The sequence below is a fragment of the Oncorhynchus kisutch genome, linkage group LG14 (assembly GCF_002021735.2).
Source record: "Oncorhynchus kisutch isolate 150728-3 linkage group LG14, Okis_V2, whole genome shotgun sequence".
Taxonomy (NCBI): domain Eukaryota; kingdom Metazoa; phylum Chordata; class Actinopteri; order Salmoniformes; family Salmonidae; genus Oncorhynchus; species Oncorhynchus kisutch.
The window spans coordinates 55,885,265-55,912,938 of NC_034187.2; the positions used below are offsets into that span (position 1 = coordinate 55,885,265).

The 27,674-nt window shown below is 40.8% G+C and overlaps 1 protein-coding gene across 1 annotated transcript in view; it reads left to right on the forward strand.

Moving 5' to 3' along the window:
• Positions 1 to 11,753: 11,753 nt before the first annotated feature.
• LOC109903610 (uncharacterized) overlaps positions 11,754 to 27,674 on the forward strand; it is a 32,128-nt gene continuing 16,207 nt past the window's right edge. Inside the window, exons 1-7 of the mRNA XM_031789225.1 lie at positions 11,754 to 11,920; positions 17,184 to 17,441; positions 20,041 to 20,319; positions 20,629 to 20,928; positions 21,174 to 21,284; positions 21,582 to 21,599; positions 21,861 to 21,888. Of these exons, the coding sequence (XP_031645085.1) occupies positions 11,863 to 11,920; positions 17,184 to 17,441; positions 20,041 to 20,319; positions 20,629 to 20,928; positions 21,174 to 21,284; positions 21,582 to 21,599; positions 21,861 to 21,888 (1,052 nt within the window). The 5' untranslated portion in view covers positions 11,754 to 11,862. The remainder of the gene's footprint in view (positions 11,921 to 17,183; positions 17,442 to 20,040; positions 20,320 to 20,628; positions 20,929 to 21,173; positions 21,285 to 21,581; positions 21,600 to 21,860; positions 21,889 to 27,674) is intronic.

A 27,674-nucleotide genomic window follows, 5' to 3' on the forward strand; every position in this document is an offset into this window, starting at 1 on the left:
TTCTCTTACCTTCAAGGCTACGGGCGGCAACAATGTCATACTCGTTTGAACCAGACAGCATCAGATAGATGGCCTACACGTAGAGAAACAGAGGGACGCTATTTTGCTCGCTCGGATGCTTTCTCCTGTGAAATAAATTTAGCTTCTTGCGAATTTAAGGAAAATTATGAAACACAAGAGAGACGAAAGATATATATTTTTATTTTTATTGGTAAAAAACGTTGGGTAAATTGGCTTTCCTTGGCATCTATAAATAGACGCCCCTGCTCCCATGTATGTTTATGCAGTCTCTTTCTGACAGTTGACTCATGCACTTCGACATTGATTGTGTCCAGAAAGGCCTGTAAGATCCCTTGATGTTACCCTGGGGTTCTTAGAGACTTCTATGAGCATCTTACGGTCAGCTCTTGGGCTGAATTTGGTGGGACAACCTGTCCTAGGTAGATTGCCAGTGGTCTGGAATTTGCTCCATTTGTAGATGATCTGTCGGACAGTGGAATGATGTACTTTGAATTTCTTGGAAATGGATTTGTAACCCCTCTCAGACGGGCATCAATAATCTTTCTTCTGAGGGCCTCGGATAGGTATTTTGAGTTTGTCATGATGTGTTACCACACACCCATATGGTTAAGACCAAACCAGACCAAGTTTCTAATCTTTATGGAAGGCTGGATCCCCCCCCCCCCAAGTTACTCTCTAATAATTTTCTAGTTGATTTTCTAGTCCCCCCCCTCCCCCCTAAGAACTAGGCTACAAAGTTTTGCATATGGATTTCCATAGAATTTCTCAAATGTTCGTTAAATTAAAATCTAACCGGTCATGTTGTCCGGCACCACATTTTCCTGAAGGACACTCTGAAGTGGCATATTGTTTTTATAAAGATTTTAGAATATTCACATGAAAATCTGTCACCAACTGGATGAAAACCTAGCTATAGACACCCAAAAGACTCTGGCAAGTGCGCTAGTCCAGTGTTACTTTGATTATGTCACGTTCTGACCTTAGTTCCTTTGTTTTTGTCTTTGTTTGAGTATGGTCAGGGCGCAAGTTGGGATGGGCAGTCTATGTGTCTATGTGTCTATGGATTTCTGTGTTTGGCCTGGTATGGTTCTCTATCAGAGGCAGCTGTCTATAATTGTCCCTGATTGAGAACCATACTTAGGCAGCCTGTTTTCACCCTTTAGTTGTGGGTGATTGTTTTCTGTTGAGTGTTTGTATCTGCACCAGACAGAACTGTTTCGGTTCGTTCACGGTGTTGTTTTTGTTCAGTGTTCTATTTCTTTATTAAAAATATGGACACTTACCACGCTGCGCATTGGTCCTCACCTTCTTCCAGCCACGACGACCGTTACAGATTATGCCTGCACATCATGGTTCACCAGCAGTCCCACACATCTAAAGAATAAACTACCATCCTAACAAGCTCGTAAAAATTGTACTTAAACTCCCCCCTCATATTCATCTGGAGGCTGAATTTTTTTTTGTCTCTATCTCTATAAAGGTACTTTATCTATGTAATTGTATATTTATTTATGTGAAAAATAGGGCTAACAATGGAAATAAGTCCCCAACTTTATTGTGCAATCCCGGTCACTTAAAAAATATATTTGTGTATATACAAAATTATTCAAAATAGCTACATTGTATAGTTATTTTTTTTAAACAAATTGCAACTGCAGTATTAAACTATAAACTTTGTGAGAAAGTTTATATAAAATTGTTCCTCAGCTAGAAATGTTACACCCTCTCATGCAGCCATCTTGAGCGCCCATCGGTGGCGGTAATGCACCTAATTTATGAAAGTTGCCAATCGCAATATAAAGTCAAGAGAAGAAAAATCCTGGAAGGAGGAGAGATGACTAGAAACGGTTGACCGTTTTATGTGTGGATTAATTGTCGGAGTAGAGGACCTTGTGCATTTCTGGTCAAATAACAGCTACATGTTTATATCCCAGGACAAATTAGCTGGCAACAGCAAGCTAGCTAAATAGGACAAATTAGCTATTAAGTGCAAGCTAGCTAAATTGCCATAAATGTTTAATGTTTTTTGACCTGTCCTCAAATAAATGTAATTGGTTCAGAGTTTGTTTGATATTTTAACCTGCGTGTCGTGATCGCGTTTGGTGTGGGGGGACAAAATAAATGTATGCACAATGGAGCACGCGCGCAACTGGTTTTGGTTCCGTGTTAGATTAACACGAATTTAAGCTTTTAACCAATATAAGACACTTGTGTATACCTACATGTTTAATATCCATAATTGTTATGATTATTTATTTGAATTGCCTGCCCTCCAATTTCACTGGAAATTGTAGCCCTAAGAAGTTGTCATTCTTTGCTTGAAACCTCAAAGTTGTATCTTTCCATAAATTATCTCTACGATTCCCACTAATACTAACTAATTGGCTGAAAACCAGTTACAGTAAAATAACATATTGTCTCTATGGAATATTGACCCATTATTCCATATAAAACATTTATGAGGTGAAAAGTTGTGTTTATACAGCAAAGCCCACCATATTAAAGCCTGCTTGTGAAAAGCTGCCAATTTCACTACAATTTCATTGTAGTTTCCCCTCACCTCTTTTCCAAATTAAAAAAGTATCTACTGTTCTTTTCCGCCTTTTTCAAGCCATTGTTTTCTGGATCTTGTGAAGGCTCCTCTAGCCCTTCCCTCATAAAATGTATCTAGTTGATCCTGTAAATCATTCAATTTAGCTTTCTCATTAAGATAAAGAAGCTCCATCTCTGTGATATCCGCAATTTTCTTAGAGAGCTACCTCACATATCCTTCTTAAAGCAAGCCGTATCCCATAAGTAATATAGGCTGAGCGATTTTACATTTCAGCAGTTCCCAGTATTTACCATATTCTGCATTAGAAGTAGCTAAATTCCAGTAAACAGAAATTAGATTCTTAATCACATTTTTTTAAATCATCATGCAATAACAATGAGTTATTTAATTTCCAATAACCACCTGAGTATTTCTTATCATTACTGCACATTCTTAGTCAGCCATATGACTTTATGATCCATCAGGACTGGAGGAAGTATTACTGTGTTGGACTCAAGACGAGAGGTTATCACCCACAAGTCAATTCTTCATTGTAGTGAACAATTAAGTCCAGGCTTTGGCAGAAATTCACCAATTTGTTTTGCCTATTTGTTGCCTATGTGGCAATCTATCAGTCTCATTATAATAAACCATATTCCAATCCCCAACTATAATCTGACTGGATGGATATTTTCTCAGAAGACTTTTAAGAATTTCCTCCAGAAGTAAGTCATTTGGATTTTTTTAATTGAACCTTTATTTAACTAGGCAAGTCAGTTAAAAACAAATTCTTATTTACAAAGACGGCCTACTCCGGCCAAACTCGGACAACACAGGGCCAATTGTGCGCCCCCCTATGGGACTCACAATCACGGCCGGATATGATACAGCCTGGACTAGAACAGTATCCATATACATTACACAACACAAATAATCTGTCCATGTGGGTGATGACCGCTACTTTGTCATGTTTTCTAGTTTCCAGGTTGCCCAAATTATTACTTATTGGTTCCACATGGTTTTGATTACCTTCTCTGTGCACCTGGTTGCCTTGCTGTTTAGGTCCCTCAGTTGCTTGTATCTGTGCTTAGGTCTTATGTTTTGTTTAGTGCACTCTTGTGCTGTGGCCTTTTTTCTGTCAAGACTTTAAATAAAGGTCATCCAGGTCATCTATAAGTCTATGCTTGGTAAAGCTTCGCCTTATCTCAGTTCACTGGTCACGATAACAACACCCACCCGTAGCACACGTTCCAGCAGGTATATCTCACTGATCATCCCCAAAGCCAACACCTCATTTGGCCGCCTTTCCTTCCAGTTCTCTGCTGCCAGTGACTGGAACGAATTGCAAAAATCGCTGAATTTGGAGACTTATTTCCCTCACCAACTTTAAACATCAACTATCTGAGCAGCTAACCGATCGCTGCAGCTGTACATAGTCCATCTGTAAATAGCCCATCCAATCTACCTACCTCATCTCCATAATGGTTTTATTTTATTTACTTTTCTGCTCTTTTGCACACCAGTATCTCTACTTGCACATCATCATCTGCTCATTTATCACTCCAGTGTTAATCTGCTAAATAGTAATTATTCGCTCTTATGGCCTATTTATTGCCTACCTCCTCATGCCTTTTGCACACACTGTATATAGAATTTATTTTTTCTACTGTGTCATTGACTTGTTTGTGTTATTGGCTTGTTTATTGTTTACTCCATGTGTAACTCTGTGTTGTTGTCTGTGTCACACTGCTTTGCTTTATCTTGGCCAGGTCGCAGTTGCAAATGAGAACTTGTACTCAACTAGCCTACCTGGTTAAATAAAGGTGAAATAATTTTTTTTTAAATATATTAAAAAATCTGGATTTACCCTTACCTCTGCTTGCTGTGTGTGAGTTCGTGCAAGCATCACTGTAACAGGACCTACATGAAGCTGTCCTAACAGTAGAGCTTTCTTCCTAGCATAAATGAGTGAATCCTTACCTCCGCTATCAGCGGAGCCTTGTCTGGCAGTGAAACAATTAATTCAGCCTCATTTACTGCATTTTTAAAAAACATAGCTGATATGGCTGACTTGCTTAAACAAATGTGGTTTCTACTGACAATTGAGATGTAACCTCAGCAAAAAAGAAATGTCCTCTCACTGTCAACTGCATTTTTTTCAGCAAACTTAACATGTGCAAATATTTGTATGAACATAACAAGATTCAACAACTGAGACATAAACTGAACAAGTTCCACAGACGTGACTAACATAAATGGAATAATGTGTCCCTGAACAATGGGGGGGTCAAAATCAAAACTAACAGTCAGTATCTGGTGTGGCCACCAGCTGCATTAAGTACTGCAGTGCATCTCCTCCTCATGAACTGCACCAGATTTGCCCGTTCTTGCTGTGAGATGATACTCCACTCTTCCACCAAGGCACCTGCAAGTTACCCTCCGATCCAACAGGTCCCAGACGTGCTCAATGGGATTGAGATCCGGGCTCTTTGCTGGCCATGGCCGGACACTGACATTCCTGCCTTGCAGGAAATCACGCAGAACAAGCAGTTTCATTTATCTTTGCAGAGTCAGCACTGATTATGTTGACCTGGAGTTCGCGCAAAGAAAATGATTTCTGTGTCTTTTTGGGTGCAGGACTGGAGTTTCTGAATCAACCGAATGTCCAGATTCCTCCATTTCTTCTCCAGGAGTCACCACTACCACATATCTACAGTACAACATCCATGTGTACGTGTGTGTATAGTGCACATGTTATCATGTGTATGCATCTGTCTGTGCCTATGTTTGTGTGGCTTCACAGTCCCCGCTGTTCCATAAGGTGTTTTTTAACTGTTGTGTTACATTTAAGTAAGTTGGACAGGGATAAAAGTTAAGGTTACTCGGAACAAGCTTTAATCCCGTCTGCACTCGCCGCCATCTTCCTGGAACTTGAAATTAGTGACAAAATTCAAAGCGTCAACATCGACAAATGTTGTTTTGATTCACAAAAGAGCATTCAACACTCACAAGTTTAGTCAAATTTGACTTGCATTCATTATCAAATTTAGTTGCATTCTTGAAAATCTTATTGAATTTATTCACACATCAAGTTACATGTTTGCAAGTGTTGAATTTATTCACACATCACATTATGTCCTTGCAAGTGTTGGTGCATTTATTCTGAACATAAATTATGTTGGCAATTATTTTTTGCAACTCCAAAACTGATTATACAGGTGAAACTCATATTTCACATGCTTGTACACTTACTGTATGTTTCTATTCTGCCTGACGCTGCTCTGTTTAGATACACTCATATAATGTAACAGAGACAGCAGCAACAGAGTAAAGATGAAGAACAGCCTCAAACCGAGTGATGACTAATCTGACCATGAAAATGGATCTGCATCACTCTCTAGACTACAGACACCAGTTCAAGGGGCGTGTGAGGTAATATTGACATATAAATCAAATTGTATTGGTCACATACACATGGTTAGCAAATGTTAATGCGAGTGTAGTGAAATGCTTGTGCTTCTGGTTCCGACAGTGCAGTAATATCTAACAAGTAATCTAACAATTCCACAACAACTACCTAATACACACAAATCTAAAGAGATGGAATAAGAATATATACATATAAATTTATATGGATGAGCGATGGCTGAGCGGCATAGGTAAGATGCAGTAGATGGTATAAAATACAGTATATACAGTACATATGAGATGAGTAATGTAAGATATGTTAACATTATTAAAGTGCCATTGTTTAAAGTGACAAGTGATCCATTTATTAAAGTGGTCAATGATTTGAGTCTCTATGTAGACAGCAGCCTCTCTGAGTTAGTGATTGCTGTTTAGCAGTCTGATGGCCTTGAGATAGTAGCTCTTTTTCAGTTTCTCGGCCCCAGCTTTGATGCACCTGTACTGACCTCGCCTTCTGGATGGTTGCAGGGTGAACAGGCAGTGGCTCGGGTGGTAGTTGTCCTTGATGATCTGTTTGGCCTTCCTGTGACAACAGGTGCTGTAGGTGTCCTGGAGGGCAGGTAGTTTGACCCCAGTGATACGCTGTGCAGACTGCACTACCCTCTGGAGAGCTTTGCGTTTGAGGGCGGTGCAGTTGCCGTACCAGGTGGTGATACAGCCCGACAGGATGCTCTCAATTGTGCATCTGTAAAAGTTTGTCAGGGTTTTAGGTGACAAGCCAAATTTCTTCAGTCTCCTGAGGTTGAAGAGGCGCTGTTGAGCCTTCTTCACCACACTGTCTGTGTGGGTGGACCATTTCAGTTTGTCTGCGATGTGTACGCCGAGGAACTTAAAACTTTCCACCTTCTCCACTACTGTCCCTTTGATGTGGATAGGGGGGTGCTCCCTCTGCTATTTCCTGAAGTCCACGATAATCTCCTTTGTTTTGTTGACATTGAGTGAGAGGTTGTTTTCCTGACACCACACTCCCGAGTGCCCTCACCTCCTCCCTGTAGGCTGTCTCGTCATTGTTGGTACTCAAGCCCACTACTGTTGTGTCGTCTACAAACTTAATGATTGAGTTGGAGGCATGCATGGCCACGCAGTCATGGGTGAACAGGGAGTACAGGAGGGGGCTGAGCACGCATCTTTGTGGGGCCCCAGTGTTGAGGGTCAGCGAAGTGGATATGTTGTTTCCTACCTTCCCCACCTGGTGTTGTGACATGGCTGGTTTTCTTTTTGTAATCTGTAATTGCTCTTAGACCCAAGACATTTCTTGTGTCTGAGCCGTTGAATTCCGACTCCACTTTGTCCCTATACTGACATTTCGCTTGTTTGATTGCCTTGGGAATAACTACACTGTTTATATTTGGCCATATTCCCAGTCCTCTTTCCATGGTTAAATGGGGTGGTTCGCGCTTTCAGTTTTGCGAGAATGACGCCTTTCATCCAAGGTTTCTGGTTAGGGTAGGTTTTATTAGTCACAGTGGGTACAACATCTCCAATGTACTTCCTTATCAACTCACGCACCGAGTCAGCATATAAATCTATGTTATTCTCTTGAGGCTGCCCGGAACCTTTCCCAGTCCCTTTGATCAAAACAATCTTGAAGCGTTGATTTCGATTGGTCAGACCAGCATTGAATGGTTCTAGTCACGGGTACATCCTGTTTGAGTTTCTGCCTATAGGATGGTAGGAGCAAGATGGAGGCGTGGTTGGATTTGGCAAAGGGAGGGCAAGGGAGGCCTTGTATGCATCGCATAAAGTTAGAGTAGCAGTGGTCCAGTGAATTGCCCGCACCAGGAGGCCGCTCCATCTACTTCTTCTGCTGCGATGTTGTTTTGGGTCAACCTTAGATCCAATGTCCTGGGTGGTGATCCGAACAAAGGATCCGCTTCGGGAAAGTCGTATTCCTGGTCATAATGTTGGTAAGTTGACGTCGCTCTTTATATCCAATAGTTCTTCCTGGCTGTATGTAATAACACTTAAGATTTTTTGGGATAACAATGTAAGTAATAATGAATTAAAAAAAAAATACTGCATAGTTTCCTAAGGACTTGAAGCGAGGCGCCCATCTCTGTTGGCACCATTTTAACAGCATATACAGTGCATTCGGAAAGTATTCACTTTTTCCATATTTTGTTACGTTACAGCTAAAATAGGTTATAACACAAATGCCCTCATCAATCTACACACAATTTCCCATAATGTCAAAGCAAAAACTGGTTTTAGAACTCTTTGCAAATGTATAAAAAAATACAAAAGTGAAATATCACATTTACACCTTTGGCAGCAATTACAGCCTCAAGTCTTTTTCGGTATGATGCTACAAGCTTGGCACACCTGTATTTGGGGAGATTCTCCCATTCTTCTCTGCAGATCCTTTAAAGCTCTGTCAGGTTGGATGGGGAGCGTCACTGGACAGCCATTTTCAGGTCTCTCCAGAGATGTTCAATCAGGTTCAAGTCCGGGCTCTGGCTGGGCCACCTAAGGACATTCAGAGACTTGTTCCGATGCCAATCCTGCGTTCTCTTGAGTGTGGGCTTAGGGTCATTGTCCTGTTGGAAAGTGAACATTCACCCCAGTCTGAGGTCCTAAATGCTCTGGAGCAGGTTTTCATCAAGGATCTCTCTGTACTTTGCCCCTTTCATCTTTCCCTTGATCCTGACAAGTCTCCCAGTCCCTGCCGTTGAAAAACATCCCCACATGAAGCATGCGGTGAAGCATCTTGGTTTCATCAGACCAGAGAATCTTGTTTCTCATGGTCTGAGAGTCTTTAGGTGCCTTTTGGCAAACTCCAAGCATGCTGTCATGTGCCTTTTACTGAGGAGTGGCCTCCATCTGGCCACTCTACCATAAAGGCCTGATTGGTGGAGTGCTACAGAGATGGTTGTCCTTCTGGAAGTTTCTTCCATTTTACAGAGGAACTCTAGAGCTCTGTCAAAGTAACCATCGGGTTCTTGGTCACCTCCCTAGCCAAGGCCTTTCTCCCCCGATTGCTCATTTTGGCTGGGTGGCCATCTCTAGGAAGCGTCTTGGTGGTTACAAACTTCTTCCATTTAAGAATGATGGAGGCCACTGTGTTCTTGGGGACCTTCAATGTTGCAGACATTTTTTTGTACCGTTCTCCAGATCTGTGCCTCGACACAATTCTCTCTCAGAGCTCTACAGACAATTCCTTCAACCTCATGGCTTGGATTTTGCTCTGACATGCAGTGTTAACTGTGGGACCTTACATACAATAGACAGGTGTGTGCCTTTCCAAATCATGTCCAATCAATTGAATGTACCACAGGTGGACTCCAATGAAGTTGTAGAAACATCTCAAGGATAATCAATGGAAACAGGATGCATCTGAGCTCAATTTAGCAAAGTCTGAATACTTATGTACAGTATATCACAAAAGTGAGTACACCCCTCACATTTGTGTAAATATTTGAGTATATATTTTCATGTGACAACACTGAAGAAATGACACTTTGCTACAATGTAAAGTAGTGAGTATATAGCTTGTATAACAGTGTATATTTGCTGTCCCCTCAAAATAACTCAACACACAGCCATTAATGTCTAAACCACTGGCAACAAAAGTGAGAACACCCCTAAGTGAAAATGTCCAAACTGGGCCCAATTAGCCATTTTCCCTCCCCGGTGTCATGTGACTCGTTAGTGTTACAAGGTCTCAGGTGTGAATGGGGAGCAGGTGTGTTAAATTTGGTGTCATCGCTCTCACACTCCCTCATACTGACTGGTCACTGGAAGTTCAACATGGCACCTCATGGCAAAGAACTCTCTGAGGATCTGAAAAAAAGAATTGTTGCTCTACATAAAGATGGCCTGGGCTATAAGAAGATTGCCAAGACCCTGAAACTGAGCTGCAGCACGGTGGCCAAGACCATACAGCGGTTTAACTGGACAGGTTCCACTCAGAATAGGCCTCGCCATGGTCGACCAAAGAAGTTGAGTGCACATGCTCAGCGTCATATCCAGAGGTTGTCTTTTGGAAATAGACGTATGCGTGCTGCCAGCATTGCTGCAGAGGTTGAAGGGGTGGGGGATCAGCCTGTCAGTGCTCAGACCATATGCCGTACACTGCATCAAATTGGTCTGCATGGCTGTCGTCCCAGAAGGAAGCCTCTTCTAAAGATGATGCACAAGAAAGCCCGCAAACAGTTTGCTGAAGACAAGCAGACTAAGGACATGGATTACTGGAACCATGTCCTGTGGTCTGATGAGACCAAGATAAACTTATTTGGTTCGGATGGTGTCAAGCGTGTGTGGCGGCAACCAGGTGAGGAGTACAAAGACAAGTCTGTTTTGCCTACAGTCAAGCATGGTGGTGGGAGTGTCATGGTCTGGGGCTGCATGAGTGCTTCCGGCACTGGGGAGCTACAGTTCATTGAGGGAACCATGAATGCCAACATGTACTGTGACATACTGAAGCATAGCATGATCCCCCTCCCTTCGGAGACTGGGCCGCAGGGCAGTATTCCAACATGATAACGACCCCAAACACACCTCCAAGACGACCACTGCCTTGCTAAAGAAGCTGAGGGTAAAGGTGATGGACTGGCCAAGCATGTCTCCAGACCTAAACCCTATTGAGCATCTGTGGGGCATCCTTAAACGGAAGGTGGAGGAGTGCAAGGTCTCTAACATCCCCCAGCTCTGTGATGTCGTCATGGAGGAGTGGAATAGGACTCCAGTGGCAACCTGTGAAGCTCTGGTGAACTCCATGCCCAAGAGGGTTAAGGCAGTACTGGGAAATGATGGTGGCCACACAAAATATTGATACTTTGGGCCCAATTTGGACATTTTCACTTAGGGGTGTACTCACTTTTGTTGCCAGCGGTTTAGACATTAATGGCTGTGTGTTGAGTTATTTTGAGGGGACAGCAAATTTACACTGTTATACAAGCTGTACACTCACTACTTTACATTGTAGCAAAGTGTCATTTCTTCAGTGTTGTCACATGAAAAGATATACTCAAATATTTACAAAAATGTGAGGGGTGTACTCACTTTTGTGGTATACTGTATATAAGGCATTTCTGTTTTTGATTTTTTTTATATACATTTGCAAAAAAGTCTAAACCTTTTTTCGCTTTGCAGATTTTGATGAGGATTTTTTATTTATTTCATCCATTTTAGATTAAGGCAACATGTAACAAAATGTGGAAAAAGTCAAGGGGTCTGAATACTTTCCGAACACACACCTTTGCTGTCCATTTCTTAAATTGAACTAGGCAGTTAAGAACAAATTCTTATTTACAATGACAGCCTAGGAACAGTAGGTTAACTGCCTTGTTCAGGGGCAGAACAACATATTTTTACCTTGTCAGCTCAGGGATTTGATCTAGCGACCTTTACAGTTACGAGCCCAACGTTCTAACCACTAGGCTACTTGCCACCCCAACTTGCACTGGAATATTGTTGATTGCATAATTTCAGTCAAATCAAATTAAAACCATATGGTTTAATCAATAAAACATATGCTATGACAAACTATATATATATATATATATATATATATATATATATATATATATATATATATATATCCTAGTCAATTGGTCAATTGTAGGCCTCCTATATCGGTAACTCAATGCACTCAACCCTGTAGGGACATACACTATCTAGTAGTGTTGCAATGACTAACACGTCACAATTAGTTAGAATATCTCAACCCCCAGCTCCAGGCCCAATCAGAATTGATACCATTTAGGCTTCCTTTAGTTTCAACCTCTGCTGCTTGGTTCCACCCATATTTTACTGATGCTTGGGCTGTCTAAATTCTCACCCCAGACGGAAACATCGGGAGAGACAACAAACACATCGGTCATTGACAGACCAACGTCAACATGAAGGCTTTTATGCTTATGTTCATGGGAATAGGCCACCTTCATGAAGCATTTGCTGGTAAGTGTAAAGTTTTATGTTTTGTAGATTTAGGAAGATATTTTTTTCTTAGCTTGACTATTTAACGTTAGTTGTTATAAGGCCAAATAGGCCTATGCATTTGACTTATTATCGTCAAATTAGGCTTTTCTATTTTTACAAACTTTACAAGCTTTTTCTTCCGGATCAATGACGGATAAAACAATTATAATTTAAAGATGCACAATGCATAAATCGCTAACGTTACGCCATTTCCTGGTTTCAAAAATTCGAATAGTTCACCCAATTTTAGTTCGTGACAAAACAAGCAAGTAACGTTATAGTGTATAGAATCATTGTACCATCTAAACCGCTGTGAAATATATTTTCTATAATAAAAAATAATGTACTTTGATCTGTTTGAAACTGGTGTACAACCAAAACCGAAAGTAAATGACGTAGAAACTAATATTGAGCCGTAAAGCATAGAAATAGCGCACATGGAACATATCTACTGTTTCTTAGGGGGTTTTCACAACAATATTTGGTGCGATTATTTTCCGAATTCTGGTGTGTTTAACAATTTAGTTCGTTTGGACTGTTGTGAACACTCCGCGCTCGAGTGCTCACCAAACACCGTACCGTGGTTCGCTCCAAAAGGGTGGTGTCTGTCCTTTCCCAAGTGCGTCATGGTGCGTTTTATTACTAATGAGAACACTGCTCGGCAGAGGTCCGGACCAATCACAGGAAATAAACTACACATGGGCAGTTGAATGAGGATAAACACCTCTGAAATATTTACTGACAGTTATTTAAAAGAGCAGCTAGAGAATTTTTAAAAACCTTTTATTTAACTAGGCAAGTCAGTTAAGAGAGAAATCTTATCTTATTTACAATGACAGTTTACAGTGCAGTGGGTTGTTCAGGGGCAGAATCACCGTTTTATTTTTTTACCTTGTCAGCTCTGAGATTCAAACAAACAACCTTTCGGTCACTGACCGAAGTACTACTGAAAAGTGCTATTTTACATGTGAAAAATGAATGCCATTTTCTATAGGCCTATTGTTTACCTTTTTTGTTGGTGACACTTTGATAGCTTAATTGTTTGGTTGTGTTTAATTCGGGTGTTTTAGTGTCATGTAATATTTATATCTATTGTTGGGCTGGAACAACCAATTAGACAACTTGCTCTGTTAACTATCCCATTAAGGCCTTTGTCCTAGGCAGTAATGTAACATTTTCCATCCTCTTATGAATAAAGTTCTCAACAAATTATCAATTGGTTATCATATGAATGTATGATAATCATTGGAGTTTTTTTGGACAAAAATGTCCTCCAGGCTATATGGACGTCATTGTACAATTTCATGGTCATGGCTAGAAGGGATCCAGCTTTTATCAAATTTACATCATATTTGACATTTAGTAGCAGATGAGAATTTAGGCAGCAGGTTAATAGAATCAGGTTAAGGATAGGAAAAGGGTAAGTCTTAGCTAAAATGCAAAAAAATAACTTTTGATATTAAATTGACTAAAGCTGGATCCCTACTAAAGCTGGATCCCTTTTTGCCTGGGCTCATTTACATAGGCCTAGACTACATGGTCGCATTCAAGACAATGTCGTTTTTGTTGTCAGTAGAGTCGGCCTAGGCTACCATCGTATTAAAGAATATTCTGCTAATGTCTCCAGTAATATAAAGTGTAGTAGAATTGCAGGAAATGTTTATCAAAGGACTGAGGTAAAGACAGTTTTCAAGTTGGATATTTTACAGATATTCACGCTTTCAAACCTCAATAGCTTTCAAACTACTTGAGCCACAGACTCCAAATCAGTGTCATGTTGGAAAAATTGTGCACAACATTGCACGGGTCTTATTTTCACGATTTGGCCAATAATTCGCTTTCCAAAGCTAATAAACGTGTGGAAAGGTGAAGCAGCATTTTGTATTCCTAGTTGAGTTAGGGAGCATAAACAAAGAACAAACTTTTTTACATTTCAATAACTCCTTGGTCATGTGACCTCCTGACTTCAAACAAGGTTCAGAATGTCCACTCAGTGGCCCTACACATTGCACACCCTTTAGATTGTCCATTATCATATCACACGTTTTTATATGAATTTTTTCAAACTTTCTCATTTCAATAGCTCCTTGGTCATGTGACCTACTGGACTCAAACAAGATATATTGTGCATGCCTAGTAATGATCACCACTTTACATGTTGCGTTTATATTTTTTTCAATGTAGTTTGTATTCTGAGTAAATGATCCCTTAGGTATTTAAGATGGTATATATTTTTTTAAACATTTTTTAATAATAATAAATAATATTTAACCTTTTATTTAACTAGGCAAATCAGTTAAGAACAAATTCTTATTTTACAGTGACAGCCTACCCCAGGCAAACTGTCCACTAACCCGGACGACGCTGGGCAACTATGGGACTCTTGAACACAGCCGGTTGTGATACAGCCCGGAGCCCAAGTGGTATAGTGTGTGTTTTGAAACAAAAACACTTGTGCTCAGATGGACAATGAGGTTCAAAGTTATTTATGCTAAGAATCTAATTTGGTGTTTGCAAATGGCTTTGAATTACTCTACAGTATTTTACACATCATCAAATTAATTGCAGCTTTCAAGCTTTTCAGTGGCATGTTGAAAGAGTCATACAGTAGTTGAGCATCTCAACTTATTTATACTTCTCTGTACAAAATATAATTGGTTAATTGGTTTGACTTGATTATGTACATTTGGGGCAACGGCCATTCAGGAGAATGGATATTTAAAAAATGTTCAGGTAGAAATGCATTGTGTAGATCAAATATGACTGTCAGATTGGAATAGTATAGAATTAATTAGAGGTTGACTGATTTAATCGGAATGGCCGATTTTAATTCGGGCCAATTTAAAGTTTTCATAACAATCGGTAATCTGCATTTTTGGACACCGATCATGGCCGATTACATTGCACTCCACAGGGAGACTGCGTGGCAGGCTGACTACCTGTTATGCCAGTGCAGCAAGGAGCCAAGGTAAGGTGCTAGCTAGCATTAAACCTATCTTATAAAAAAACAATCAATCTTAACATAATCACTAGTTAACTACACATGGTTGACGGTATTCCTAGTTTATTTAGCTTCTCCTGCATTGCATATAATCGGTGCGGTTCCTGTTAATTTATCATTGAATCATAGCCTACTTCGCCAAACAGGTTATTTAACAAGCACATTTGCGAAAAAAGCACTGTTGTTGCACCAATGTCAACCTAACCATAAACATCAACGCCTTGCTTAAAATCAATACACAAGTATATATTTTTAAACCTGCATATTTAGTTAATTTTGCCTGCTAACATGAATTTCTTTTAACTTGGGAAATTGTGTCACTTCCCTTGCGTTCTGTGCAACAGTGTCAGGGTATATGCAGCAGTTTGGGCTGCCTGGCTCGTTGCGAACTGTGTGGAGAATATTTCTTCCTAACAAAGACAGCCAACTTCGCCAAACGGGGGAAGATTTAACAAAAGCGCATTTGTGAAAAAAGCACAATCGTTGCACGAATGTACCTAACCATAAACATCAATGCCTTTCTTAAAATCAATACACAGAAGTATATCTTTTTTTAAACCTGCATATTTAGTTAAAAGAAATTCAAATAAGCAGGCAATATTAAACTAGGGAAATTGTGTCACTTCTCTTGCGTTCATTGCACGCAGAGTCGGTGTATATGCAGCAGTTTGGGCCACCGAGCTCGTTGCAAACTAATTTGCCAGAATTTTATGTAATTATGACATAACATTGAAGGTTGTGCAATGTAACAGCAATATTTAGACTTATGGATGCTACCTGTTAGATAAAATACGGAACGGTTCCGTATTTCACTGAAAGAATAAATGTTTTGTTTTCAAAATGATAGTTTCCGGATTTGACCATATTAATGACCTACGGCTCGTATTTCTGTGTGTTTATTATAATTAAGTCTATGATTTGGTAGATGTCTGCCTGAGCAATGGTAGGCAGCAGCAGGCTCGTAAGCATATAATATAAAACCGGCCGATTTAATCGGTATTGTCTTTTTTGGTCCTTCAATAATCGGTATCGGAATTGACAGATTATGATTTTTCAATCTCAAGAATGAATAGACCACACAATCTCCCATCTTCAACATGCATTTCCAGCTACAGCCCTGTCATTAGTTGGAAGAGATTACCTAAAAACTCAGCACTTTGATACAGCTATGACTTTTTCATAGTGTAACGGATGTGAAACGCCTAGCTTAGTTAGCGGTGGTACGCGCTAAATAGAGTTTCAATCGGTGACGTCACTTGCACTGAGACCTTGAAGTAGTAGTTCCCCTTGCTCTGCAAGGGCCACGGCTTTTGTGGAGTGATGGGTAACGAGGCTTCGTGGGTGACTGTTGTTGATGTGTGCAGAGGGTCCCTGGTTCGCGCCCGGGTATGGGCGAGGGTTACGGTCTAAAGTTATACCGTTACAATAGCATGTTAGGATAATTAATATAGCAGGTTAGAACCTGGATGGCAGGGAGCTCGGCCCCAGCGATGTACTGATGACCAGCCTTTCAAAGCACTTCATGATTACAGATGTGAGTGCTACGGGACGATAGTCATTTAGGCAGGTTACCTTGAAGTTCTTGGGAACAGGAACAATGGTCAGCTTAAAACATATTGTGATTACAGACTGGGACATGCAGAGGTTGAAAATGTCAGTGAAGACGCTTGCCAGCTGGCCTGCGCATGCTCTGAGAATGTACCTTTGTATTCCGTCTGGCCTAGCGGCCTTGCAAGTGTAAACCTATTTAAAAGTCTCACTCGCAGCGGCCTATAGCTTTCTCAGTAACAGCACTGGAGCGCTACTGACATTCATAAGAGGCTAAAAGTCCATTCTGCCACCTTTGAGAAACAGAATTGACCATTTACCTTCCTCTCTGAATATGATGTCAGCAACACCCCTAGAGGACTGTGAACAATGACAGGTTTTGCACATGGACTCTGCAGTGTTATTCCTACAATAATCAAGAAAATTGGTTCTCCATGCCTGATACACAAAAGGTGTAATAACGAGGGGTTGCATGTTGTCTTTGAAACTCCTTGTAAATGTCATCCTGCAGTTGAACAAAAACACCTATTTTGTTCAAAGTAATATTCAATAAACAACCAGTTTATTAAAGAATAGTGTGGAGAAACTAAAAAGTGAATATAGAGAAAATGTAAACCTCTGTCTAGTCTACATGACTTTGAAAAACAATTATCTGTTCAGAATTCAACATTAACATGTACTTTTTGCCCTTAGTGACTCACTCCCTGGAGCATTTCTACACTGCATCTTCTGAACTTCATAACTTCCCAGAGTTTATGGTTGTGGGGATGGTGGATGGTGTTCAGATGGTTCACTATGACAGCAACATCCAGAAAGCGGTGCCCGAAAAGGACTGGATGAAGCAGACAGACACAGAGTTCTGGGAGAAGGAGAAAGAGAATTTCTTTTATTCCCAGAAGTCATTCAAAGCTGAAGTCGCTAATCTAAAGCAGCATTTGAACCAAAGTGGAGGTAAGTCCTTCATCTTTACCTCATCTGATCAGTTGTGTTTGTATAAACTGTCAAAATCCCTTATTCTAGGAGACAATAATTAATCAGGATTAGAGAAGTGATCAGTAAAGTTACAGATCTAGAATATCAGGGATGTACAGATCTGCCCCTCCTTCCTGTTTCCGTTTCCTTCACACACTTACCACACAGCATCATTAGCTGACTTCAGTATTAGAAAGCATCTAACATGGACTCCTTTGTTTCTCAGCTTATGTTTACTGTATGTATGGTCCCACTCCCGGACACCAGCACAGCATTCACTTTAAAAACTACTGTGTGCTGCTTTAAGTGTGTGAAGGACAGATGACTATGACCAAACCACCACTGTAAATGGAATCAAACTATAAGCATCTTTGTGCATTGGTACGGTCAATCTCCAATTACCCGAATGTCAGATCTCTGCTTGAGATGCATGTGCTAGTTTTATTTGTCAGTCAATACCTCAGTCAGTCTTTCTAGTCTGCTCCCTGGGGCTTTCATGCTGTGTGTGTGTGTGCGCCCAGCTGTCCCCCACAGTAGAGCTGTAGTCTCCTCAGTCTCTCTGAGTGTCTCTCTTATCTGATGGGACAGTGAGAGAAGCAGAGGAGCAGAACATGGTGATGATGTTAGTGATGATGTGTTTGGCTTCTCTGCTCTGGACCAAAGCTCCCAGTGACTCCCTTTGGGCTCTGCTGCATGAGCTGATCAGGCCTCTCAGGAGAACTCTCTACTAGAGGTCGACCGATTATGATTTTTCAACGCCGATACCAATACCGATTTATTGGAGGACCAAAATAGCAGATACCGGATATATTTGTAATAATGACAATTACAACAATACTGAATGAACACTTATTTTAACTTAATATAATACATCAATAAAATCAATTTAGCCTCAAATAAATAATGAAACATGTTCGATTTGGTTTAAATAATGCAAAAACAAAGTGTTGGAGAAGAAAGTAAAAGTGCAATATGTGCTATGTAAGAAAGCTAACGTTTCAGTTCCTTGCTCAGAACATGAGAACATATGAAAGCTGGTGGTTCCTTTTAACATGAGTCTTCAATATTCCCAGGTAAGAAGTTTTACGTTGTAGTTATTATAGGAATTATAGGACTATTTCCCTCTATACCATTTGTATTTCATTAACCTTTGACTATTAGATGTTCTTATAGGCACTTTAGTATTGCCAGTGTAACAGTATAGCTTCTGTCTCTCTGCTCGCTCCTCCCTGGGCTCGAACCAGCAACACAACGACAGCAGCCACCATCGAAGCAGCGTTACCCATGCAGAGCAAGGGGAACAACTACTAGAAGGCTCAGCGAGTGACATTTGAAACGCTATTAGCGCGCGCTAACTAGCTAGCCATTTCACTTCGGTTACACCAGCCTCATCTCGGGAGTTGATAGGCGTGAAGTCATAAACAGCGCAATGCTTGACGCACAACGAAGAGCTGCTGGCAAAACGCACGAAAGTGCTGTTTGAATGAATGTTTACGCGCCTGCTTCTGCCTACCACTGCTCAGTCAGATACTTAGATACTTGTATGCTTGTATGCTCAGTCAGATTATATGCAACGCAGGACACGCTAGATAATATCTAGTAATATCATCAACCATGTGTAGTTAACTAGTGACTATGATTGATTGTTTTTTATAAGATACGTTTAATGCTAGCTAGCAACTTACCTTGGCTTCCTGCATTCGCGTAACAGGCAGTCTCCTGGTGGAGTGCAACGAGAGAGAGGCAGGTCGTTATTGCGTTGGACTAGTTAACTGTAAGGTTGCAAGATTGGTTCCCCGAGCTGTCAAGGTGAAAATCTGTCGTCCTGCCCCTGAACGAGGCAGTTAACCCACTGTTCCCAGGCCATCATTGAAAATAAGAATGTGTTCTTAACTGACTTGCCTAGTTAAAAAGGTATATAAAACATATATAAAATAATCTGCAAATCGGCAGCCATAAATACCGATTTTTGATTATGAAAACTTGAAATCGGCCCTAATTTAATGGCCATGCCGATTTTTTTTCTTTTTCTACTCTCTACAGACACACACACTCACTCACCTGTCACCCTCATGATCTGGGGATCACACACAGCTCCAGTAGTCTTATGTTATTGAGAGATAATCTTCCTCATGTTAGTCTCCATCTCTCTCCTGTTGTTTCTGACTGGACAGAGGATCCTCTCTCTCGTCCTCTATTTATCTCTGACATCATCACTAGAGGACAGTCTTCATTTGTCAACAGTGTTTTATTCATTTACACACCTCACTGAACTACAGTTCTACACAACATCCATTTGTTAGAATAACACTACTGTACTGAACACAATGTGTATCTTCAACACAGTAGATAGAACCATGCCAACATCAGCCGGTGTAGAATAGAGCCACACTCTGAGTCTCCTCATCACCTCTCTGTCTCTGTGGTGAAGGTGTGACATCATCACACTATAGAGTCTGAGCTGATCTGTTTTATTCCTGTCTGGTTGAACAACTAAAACATGATGATGGAGATCCCACTGGCAGACTGAATCTGGAGAACAGATTGCACAGTGTTGTTGACCCTCTCTCTCTTTCAGGAGTCCACATTCTCCAGTACATGTATGGCTGCTCACGGGATGATGAGACTGAACAGACAGAGGGGTTTGGACAGCTGGGTTATAATGGGGAGAACTTCCTTGAGTACGACATGGAGACATTAACTTGGAAATCTCGTAAACCGCAAGCTAATTTCATGCAGGATGAGTGGAACAGTGACATCAGTAGACTGGGCTTCTGGAAGAACTACTTCTCCCAGACCTGCATTGATTGCCTGAAGAAGCAGGTGGACAATGGGAAGAGCACTCTGATGAGGACAGGTAAACATTCAGAAATGTCACATTTTTTATGCAACACTTGACATCTACTACTACATAATTGTAGATGTGTCACTTAGGAACATTGAATGGTTATGGAACAACAGTGAAATATGTTTGGTTAATGATCCAGAATGCACCATATTGTTGTGACATTCATCTATACCACCAACATCCTTTATCTTTACTGATTCTGTGTTATCTACAGAAATCACCATTTATGGTATCATTTGGATAAATGTAGATGCTTTTAGTCTGCGCTCATTTCAAAATATCACCACTGAAATGTCTGAATTCTCTCATTCCCTCCAGTCCCTCCCTCAGTGTCTCTGCTCCAGAAGACCCCCTCCTCTCCAGTGACCTGCCACGCTACAGGTTTCTACCCCAGTGGAGTCATGGTGTTCTGGCAGAAATATGGAAAATACCAACATGAAGGTGTGGAGCATGGAGAGATTCTCTTCAACGATGATGAAACCTTCCAGAAAAGCACCCACCTCACAGTGATGCCTGAGGAGTGGAAGAACAACAAGTATCAGTGTGTGGTTCAGGTCACTGGTATCAAGAAGGACTTCATCAAGGTTCTGACTGAGTCTGAGATCCAGACCAACTGGAGTAAGAGGGAGAGATTAAAATACACACTATACCTAACCCTCTTACTAAATGTACCCAATATTCCTCATTTAAGTTCCCTCATGTGCTCAGTAAAGCTACCTGTCTGACTGCATGTTCTCATTGACCTCCTGAATTGTTATTATCATTTGTTTTTTACATGTAGGGGAATGCTGCTTGGATTTCATTTGAGATGGAAATGTGTTATCTTGCACTGTAGTCTGAATGCTCTGTTCTGATGATTACAGAGGACCCAGCCCCCAACATTGTCCTCTACATTGGAGGGGTGGTAGCTTTCCTCCTGGTTGTTGTTGTTGTTGTTGTTGGGGTCATCATTTGGAAGAAGAAGAGTAAGAAAGGTGAATGAGGAAAGATATTATAAGCAGTGATTCACTTAGTAGTTTAGAAGTAGTAGTCAGGTCATAGTACTGGTTTAAAAGCATTAGTATAGTAGTGATGGTAGAAGTACAATCTGTTTGATTTGAATCTGTTTGATGTAAATAAAGACTTGTCACGAAGGCTTTATGTCAAGTCTGCAGTAGGATATGCAGAAGGAATACAGGATTCAGCATCATCTCAAACATTATATTATCTTTGTATTCCAAAAAAGCAAGCTATCAGAGTCAATAATAACGTCATGTTTATCTCGGTTTCAGGGTTTGTTCCAGCCAGCAGTAAGTACCTCAGTTCATATTGTTCGCTGTTATGAAAATATCACATTTTTGTTTTGTGTTTGACTGTATCCATTTGTGGTTGTCTCTTTTCCTTGTAGATTGTGATGCTGGTTCAAACTTGGATGTCAATTGTTGTAGCTACTTAGTTAATATGGATGGTTTTATTTACTTTGAACCATGCATTAGGAAGTTGTAAATTAACCTGAACTCATATCTTTCAATCAGTCTCTATCTAACATTGGTGTTTTATTTCTGTTTTAGCTTCCAACACTGACTGGGACAACTCTGGGTAAGGTTTCCTGAAGATTTGAGAAACCTCTGCACTTCTGTAACATCAGAGTAAGTCACTTAAGGTGTCCTCATATTAATGACCAAACTAGAGATTCAACTACTACCACACTGGAACATACTGCTACTGTTTGGAATGTGTTTATATGTGTAACCTCTCTTTTCTCATGTGTTTTAGGAAGCAACAAACTTCTCAAAAACATAACATATACGTATACTTACACATCAGTCACACACACTCTATATATATATATTGAACAAAAATATAAACGCAACAGTTTCAAAGATTTTGCTGAATTGACGTTCATATAAGGAAATTGATCAATTTGAAATAAATTCATTAGGGCCTAATCTATGGATTTCATGTGACTGGGAAGGGGTGGGCCTGGGAGGGCATAGAACCACCCCCGATGTGGCATAGCACATTTTTGACTGTACCTTCTGTAGTTGGTGATGGGGCAAGTGAACATGTATTGTAAGTGTTTTGTTTCTACTTTGTACTTTATGAATGCTCTACACATTTGAAGGAAAGTGCCATACTGGGCCTTTTTTAATAATGTTTTCAGTAAGATATGTTCTAAACAGAAAATACATTTGTATATGGGCTTAAGAAATAATATAATATACTGCTCTTTTCATGACATACTAATCATGTGAATCCAGGTGAAAACTATGATTCCTTATTGATGTCACCTGTTAAATCCACTTCAATCAGTGTAGATGAAGGGGACATGGATCATTGAGAGAGGGATGTGTGCCATTCAGAGGGTGAATGGTCAACATATTTAAGTGCCTTAGAACGGGGTATGGTAGTAGACTCCAGGTGTACGTACTGGTTTGAGTGTCAAGGACTGCAATGCTGCTGGGTTTTTCATGCTCAACACTTTCCCGTGTGTATCAGGATTGGGCCACCACCCAAAGGACTTCCAGCCAACTTGACACAACTGTTGGAAGCGTTGGAGTCAACATGGGCCAGCATCCCTGTGGAATGATTTCGACACCTTGTAGAGTCCATGCCCAGAGGAATTAAGTCTGTTCTGAGGGCAAAAGTTAGTGCAACTCAATATTAGGAAGGTGTATATTTTGATGACCTGTATGAAGTTGATGGGGCGGCAGGTAGCCTAGTGGTTAACTTCTTGCGTCAAGCCATCCCGGATCCGGGATCGTGAATACAGCCTCAAGCTCATTACCATAACGCAACGTTAACTATTCATGAAAATCGCAAATGAAATGAAATTAATATGCTAGCTCTCAAGCTTAGCCTTTTGTTAACAACACTATCATCTCAGATTTTCAAAATATGCTTCTCAACCATAGCAAAACAAGCATTTGTGTAACAGCTAGCGCAGCTAGCGTAGCATTTAGCGTTAGCATTAGCAGGCAACATTTTCACAAAAACCAGAAAATCATTCAAATAAAATCATTACCTTTGAAGAACTTCAGATGTTTTCAATGAGGAGACTCTCAGTTAGATAGCAAATGCTCAGTTTTTCCTGAAAGATTATTTGTTTAGGAGAAATCGCTCCGTTTTGTGCGTCACGTTTAGCTACGAAAAAAACCTGTATCCAGGAGAGTAATTATCCCCGCAGCTCATTAGCATAACACAACGTTAACTATTCATGAAAATCGCAAATGAAATGAAATTAATATGCTAGCTCTCAAGCTTAGCCTTTTGTTAGGAGACTCTCAGTTAGATAGCAAATGCTCAGTTTTTCCTGAAAGATTATTTGTTTAGGAGAAATTGCTCCGTTTGGTGCGTCACGTTTGGCTACCAAAAAAAAACGAAAATTCAGTCTTCAAAACGCATAACTTTTTTCCAAATTATCTCCATAATATCGACTGAAACATGGTAAACGTTGTTTAGAATCAATCCTCAAGGTGTTTTTCACATATCTCTTCATGATATATCGTTCGTTAAAAGCCTCCTCTCTCCTCTCAATCACTGGATGACTGCGTGCAGCTTGTAGATTACGCACCAATTTAGACAAAGGACACCGGGCGGACCCCTGGTAAATGTAGTCTCTTATGGCCAATCTTCCAATGATATGCCTACAAATACGTCACAATGCTGCAGACACCTTGGAGAAACGACAGAAAGGGCAGGCTCATTCCTGGCGAATTCACAGCCTTATAAGGAGACAATGGAAAACAGCCTCAAAAGCAGCAGATATGCTGGATAAGAACAATAAGGACTGCATTTTACTTTCTACTTAAACTGTTGCTAATGAGGTTACTTGACCATTTAGTAGGCTAAAGCATTTGACTGAACCTCTTCAAGTTACTGAGTTGTCAAGTCACAACTCTCATCCCACTTTAAAGAGCAAATAAAAGTCAAGGTTTGTATTTGTCACGACTTCTTCCGAAGTCAGTTCCTCTCCTTGTTCAGGCATTTTTCATGTTCCATTTGTTTTGTCCTGGTTTCAATTCCCTAATTACATGTATATGTTCCCTCTGTTTCCCCCATGTCCTTGTCGGGAATTGTTTATTGTAGTACGTGTGCATTCTGTAATTGGTGCGATACGGGTTTTGTGCCCATGTGTTTTTGTTTTGTTTTTTGTATACCGATAGTTATGTATATTAAACGTGTCTGGCTATTTACCAAGTTCTGCTCTCCTGAGTTTGACTTCCCTGCCACCAGTTACGCACCCCTGACAGTATTAAACAATCCTACAAATGTTTTCCAATAACTGGCACTAGGAAATAACTTGTAGATTATCATATGCTGTACATTTGAATCAACCTGGTCTCAGAACATTTTGTATTATTCTGTATGTAAACCTGAGATACAAACATTTTTAGGCATGTAAGACCTTCAGGTTAAACAATTGATGCAAGAGTATGCAGTTTGAAACTCTTTCTTTGGAGCAGTGTTGGGATCAGAACATAGTGTCTGTGTAGATGTGAAGGCTGATCTGGGATCAGAACATGCCCTTCCTGTAGCAGTGGATCAGTTCTGACACTTCAATGATACTCAAAAATGTTGGGAACCATGAAGATGAAAATGTAGGCTATAAAACAAGGCTTTCAAATAAACACACACAAACACACTCCTCCCCCCCTGTACCTTGTTGTCCCAGCCAACGATCATGCTGCCCATGGAGAGGCCCATGCCTCTGTATCCCAGCATCATGTTACACAGCAGCTTAGAGGCTGCAGACACTGAGATCCTCTGCTTGTTCCTCAGTTTGTACAGACTGAGACACAAAGAGATGGTCAGTCACTGTATGAGACAAGGCAGTCAGAGTGCTAAAACACTGGTTTACTTCCAGATACATTTTAACACCCCAGAGACATGAAGGCATTAATGTGGCTTGGAAGCATATCATTAACACCAATACAGGAGAGGGCTAGTCTAGATAAGTATTATGGCCAACCCATTGAGTAGATGGTAACTACAGAGTTACTGGTTGATATTGGTATGGTTATGCAGTGCTTACTTTATTTCCCATGTATTTGTATTGAATGTATAGAAATTGATTGGTTCATTTTCTCTTCATCCACAGTAGTGGTGTGTGGGTAAAATCACCAGGGAAGCCAAGCCAGGAAAAAAGCCATACTACAACCTATGTTGTGTGATAATTGCATTGTTTGCTCTATAACCTGTCAGTTCATATGCCTTGCGACTGTGATATATAGAGTGGGGCAAAAAAGTATTTAGTCAGTCACCAATTGTGCAAGTTCTCCCACTTAAAAAGATGAAATATAACTTTTTTTGACTGTTTGAGGTTGTGGCCAGGTGTCTTTTATACTGATAACAAGTTCAAACAGGTGCCATTAATATAGGTAACGAGTGGAGGACAGAGGAGCCTCTTAAAGTTACAGGTCTGTGAGAGCCAGAAATCTTGCTTGTTTGTAGGTGACCAAATACTTATTTTCCACCATAATTTGCAAATAAATTCATGAAAAATCCTACAATGTGATTTTCTGGATTTTTTTCTCTTTTTGTCTGTCATAGTTGAAGTGTACCTATGATGAAAATTACAGGCCTCTCTCATCTTTTTAAGTTGGAGAACTTGCACAATTAAATACTTTTTTGCCCCACTGTATACACGTATAAGGCAGAGACAATAAGAAGACACAGTGGCAGAATAAATTCAACCAAATCTTTGTTTCATCATAAAACCAGAAAGTAACCTCTGTCCAGTGAAGTCCATAAAGCATATTGCATGTACAGTTACATGACCGACAACATGGTCAAGCAAGTTAATGTTTCTGACATTTTCGGACTAGTGAACAACTATTTATTTAGAACAAGTTGCAAAGAAAACAGGAGATGCCTCCACTATTCCAGGACCATTTCAACTTCAACTTCATTAAATCACCCATGCCTAGTCTAAAACAGTGACAGCTAAAATATTCTAAAAACAATTGGGTCAAATCAACATATGCTAAACATTATGTGGCTGTCCATGGTACTGATTTCTGTTTGTGTGTGTGTGTGTGTGTGTAGAAGTTAAACACCCTACTTGTAGAGAAACACCAATGCCATCCTTCTCTCTTTCATGTTGACGAAACGGTCTATCACCCTGTCATACCGTACACTTTTAGTTTTTGTTGTCCTAGTCTACCTGGCTAAAATGCTTGCTCGCTAGACTAACTTCCTTTCGTGCATGGGAAATGATTATCCAGCTAGTTAACATTAGCCTACTACATCGAGCTACATGTCCCTGATTGAGTCTGTAATACCAACATGTTTCAAGCAGACCACCATGGCCCCTGTGCCCAAGAACACAAAGGCAACCTGCCTAAATGACTACAGACCCGGAGCACTCACGTCCGTAGCCATGAAGTGCTTTGAAAGGCTGGTAATGGCTCACATCAACACCATTATCCCAGAAACCCTAGACCCGCTCCAATTTGCATACCGCCCAAACAGATCCACAGATGATGCAATCTCTATTGCACTCCACACTGCCCTTTCCCACCTGGACAAAAGGAACACCTATGTGAGAATGCTATTCATTGACTACAGCTCAGCGTTCAACACCATAGTACCCTCAAAGCTCATCACTAAGCTAAGGATCCTGGGACTAAACACCTCTCTCTGCAACTGGATCCTGGACTTCCTGACTCACCGCCCACAGGTGGTAAGGGTAGGTAGCAACACATCTGCCATGCTGCTCCTCAACACTAGAGCCCCCCAGGGGTGCGTGCTCAGTCCCCTCCTGTACTGCCTGTTCACCCACGACTGCATGGCTAAGCACGACTCCAACACCATCATTAATTTTGCAGACAACACAACAGTGGTAGGCCTGATCACCGACAACGACGAGACAGCCTATAGGGAGGAGGTCAGAGACCTGGCCAGGTGGTGCCAGAATAACAACCTATCCCTCAACGTAACCAAGACTAAGGAGATGATTGTGGACTACAGGAAAAGGAGCACCGAGCACATCCCCATCGTCATCGACGGGGCTGTAGTGGAGCAGGTTGAGAGCTTCAAGTTCCTTGGTGTCCACATCACCAACAATCTAGAATGGTCTAAACACACCAAGACAGTCGCGAAGAGGGCACGACAAAGCCTATTCCTCCTAAGGAAATCAAAAAGATTTGGCATTGGTCCTCAGATCCTCAAAAGGTTTTATGGCTGCAACATCGAGAGCATTCTGACGCGTTGCATCACTGCCTGGTATGGCAATTGCTCGGCCTCCAACCACAAGGAACTACAGAGGGTAGTGCGTACGGCCCAGTACATCACTGGGGCTAAGATGCCTGTCATCCAGGACCTCTACACCAGGCGGTGTCAGAAGAAGGCCCTAAAAATGGTCAAATACCCCAGCCACCCCA